The 3,461-nt window shown below is 40.0% G+C and overlaps 1 protein-coding gene across 1 annotated transcript in view; it reads right to left on the bottom strand.

Annotated features, from left to right (window-relative positions):
• Col4a4 (collagen type IV alpha 4 chain) overlaps positions 1-3,461 on the bottom strand; it is a 128,753-nt gene that overhangs the window by 68,155 nt on the left and 57,137 nt on the right. Inside the window, exons 14-17 of the mRNA XM_026785746.1 lie at positions 2,057-2,137; positions 1,231-1,284; positions 913-972; positions 84-128 (exon numbers count right to left, since the gene is read on the bottom strand). Of these exons, the coding sequence (XP_026641547.1) occupies positions 84-128; positions 913-972; positions 1,231-1,284; positions 2,057-2,137 (240 nt within the window). The remainder of the gene's footprint in view (positions 1-83; positions 129-912; positions 973-1,230; positions 1,285-2,056; positions 2,138-3,461) is intronic.

The raw sequence follows: 3,461 nt of genomic DNA, 5'->3' as shown, positions 1-3,461 counted from the left end.
TAAACACAATTCTTCCCTCTGCTGGGCACACACAACAGTACAACTTAAACACAATTCTTCCCTCTGCTAGGATGCACACTTGCCTTGAGTCCTGGAAAACCTGGAGATCCATGGGAACCAGGCTCGCCCTAATAATTACAGAAAATCAACAAGCAGAATTCAAACATAAGGCATGAAGCTTTTATCTTTATCTTTGTCAGCCTTGCTGTATTGGTATTTAGCCTTGATATGCATTGATATACAGCAGAATAAAGTGTAATAAGCATAAAATGGACTCTATGTGCATATGCCATGTGGCATTCTCCTTGACCTTTGTGTAGTCTGATTCAGAAAATTCACATTATTGCCCACGTTTAATGCTCTTTCCACTGTTCCAATTTAAATTATTTAGCATAATAATCTACAGTACATTCATGTGCATGGAGATGAAGAGTTACTCTGTGCAACTTCAGCAAGAAAAACGACACAAAAGTCAAGAACGGACCAATCAGTTGCAGCTCTGGAGTGATGTCAGCATACTGGAAACTGGTCTCCACGGTGGCTCTGTGGGGCGTACATTACTGACTGACGTGAGAGCATCTAGAAGCTGACAGAGTGCTTTCCTGTGAGGCACCCATACCTTAGTATACAAAATGCATTTACACTAACCAGCACAGGTGCCTATCACCGTAAAACTGAGCCCACAGGAGCAGCCACAGACCTGTCCCCTGCCCCCAGTGGTCCAGTCTTGTTCATGCCTGTTGTATCAAAATGGCATACATGGAAGGGGACACCCCAATTCTTGGGCAAAATGCATTACAGTGTATGGGATAGTTTTCATGTTTGAGTTCATGGAATACAGGCATAGCCTCATGCGTGTATGGAAGAGCAATGTTTTCAATCTCACTGAGGCTTAGGACTAAGGATCCTTACCCGGGGTCCTGGGAACCCAGGAATACCTTTCTCTCCTTTGGTTCCGATACCAGGCTCTCCCTTTAAAAGATGACAGCATTAGAAGGCTTCAGTCAACAGTACTTCCTTAATTTTTAAAGCAACAACAAAATGAAAAACAAAAACATTGGTAACACCTTAAAGAGAGTAACTCCTTTACAGTGGGGGTTTATAAGATTATAGTAAGGCAATGAAAATTTCCAGTAGTAAAGGCTGGCAGTTAAAATAATGAGAAAACTGAACCAAAAAGTCAGCTGAAAATATTATCTCACATAAATAAATGAAAGGAATTTAAATCACCTTGCGTCCTGGAGGTCCTGGAGGTCCAATCATTCCGGGAATTCCTTTTATACCCTAAAAAGTATGATGGATATATTAAGATTACATAGTATTCACTGAATTCCATACACTTCATAAATCATTTTTTTTGATGTCCTGTTTCTCATTAGGCTTTTTTTTTTAAGTAAGAAACCAAATTAGCAACTCAGACCTAAGTACATTTTTATCCCCGGCTTTATTTGGACGAGTGTGAGAAGCACAGAGGACATGGAGGAGATATGGACTCAGCCTGCAGGTCCAAGGTTGGGGATATAGTTATAGGGAGTACTGGCTTGTTTGGATAAGGTAGGAGACTTTAGGTATAATTTAAAAACAATTACAGATCATGCATCTGGCATTGGGAATACCTGTGTTGGACAGATGGATCAATTACCCACGGACAGATGAATTTATATTTTCCCAAAGTCTACGACGTATTCAGCCCTATGCATGTGTTAGCTTTTCGGCTATCAAACCACGAAGCCCATCACCAAACCTGGAAAGTCAACTAGATCCCCCATGACCTTTGCTGTCTGCACTTCAGAACAGCACTCAGGGGTAGTGGGATCTGGGGTACTTAGCTCAGCCCATGCCCAGTCTGTGGATCAGTGGCTGAGTGGACCTGAGAACATTGGAAAGCTCTGAGCCTCAGCGCCCAACCCAGACTAACCGACTGATGAGAGCACCGGCCAAGTGGGGCAGCTTTGAGATTCATTTGATGGGGCCCGGTAGCCCAGCCCTGGGCCTGTGCCCAAAAGAATTCCTATTCATGCTTCACAAGGTGACCTAGGAGGTAAGTGGGGCTTACCTTTTCTCCTTTATAGAGGTTCGCATCAGGTGGCTGTACAAACAGGGTGGGCCCAGGAGGACCATGCTGGCCAACTTCACCCTTTAAAAACATTGAGAAAATAGGAATTTCATTTTAACTACCTTATGTTTTGAAGCAAAGAAAACTTTTACCCAGGAATAATATAATTTTTCCAATCCTGTGAGCCTTAGATTTAAAATAAAAAAGATGTATTGCACTGTAAAAAAATTATTTATCATTTCATATGAAAATATGGCTTAAAACAAATTCTAAAAATAAAAATTATGTATAATATTACTATCTAGGGAAAATCTACTGAAGATGTTTGGTGCAGTGCTTTGTAGTGTTTATGTATGGTGCGCACACAATGGGTGCACATATATACACATGTCTATTCATGTGCATGTGAACAGTGTCTTGTTAAATGCATCCCTAAAACTATAATCAAACTAAATACTATGTATCTCATAATAACAAAAATCTCAGCAGATAAGAGACTGAAATAGGAGGATCACAAATTTGAGGCTAGCATGGACTGCATAGCGTGCCCATGTTTCTGATAGGCAGTATTTCTTCATGAAGGATACCACTTCAAGTTCACTGAAAATAGTGTAACTAAAGGGATCCAGTCTCTTCGTAGATCTGGGAGGCTACCAAAGAACTTGCAGGCTAGGGATAGTGTAAGTTTGTTTTGTTTTGTTTTGTTTTGTTTTTTTAATATCCTGTTAGCTAATGGTGTTGAAATACCAAGAGCTCAGAAGTTAGAGATAATTATAAGGTATTTTTTCTTTTGTTCTTATATCCTGTTAGCTAACAGTAATGATGTGTTGACTGCCACATACATTCTGTAAATAGAGGGCTGGACAAATGCCTGGACAGCACATGCGTGAGCAATATGTACTGATAATGATAACCGCTCTCATCCTCATTGTCCAAACACAACCTATACAGACCAACAAAAAAACCTATGCACAACCAAGAAAGAAAAAAAATCCTAAACAGAGTACCTTCAAGCACCATGCTAATATTTTTTCATCATAAAAAATATCAAATAGCTAAAATAATCAAATGTAGACAGAAAAGTCTGACAAATAAAGCATAAAAGATCCACAATCACATGACTCAACAATACTTAGTAACAAACATGAAGGGTGGGGATTCAGTTTTTATTGTTTTATTTTTAATTTTTATGTTTAGATAATGTTTCATGTAGTCCAATTGACCTCAAACTTGCCATGCAGCCAAAAACTGATCCTGAATTTTACCTCTCCTATCTCCACCTTCCCAATGCTGTGATTACATGTATGTACCTCTTGCCCAACTTTTCCCAGACAGGGATGTGTGTGGGGGGGGTGTGTGTGTGTGGGGTGTGTGTGTGTGTGTGTGTGTGTGTGTGTGTGTGTGT

This window comes from Microtus ochrogaster, linkage group LG2, assembly GCF_000317375.1.
Source record: "Microtus ochrogaster isolate Prairie Vole_2 linkage group LG2, MicOch1.0, whole genome shotgun sequence".
In the NCBI taxonomy this organism is placed as follows: domain Eukaryota; kingdom Metazoa; phylum Chordata; class Mammalia; order Rodentia; family Cricetidae; genus Microtus; species Microtus ochrogaster.
This window is presented reverse-complemented; position numbering and strand designations above follow the sequence as displayed.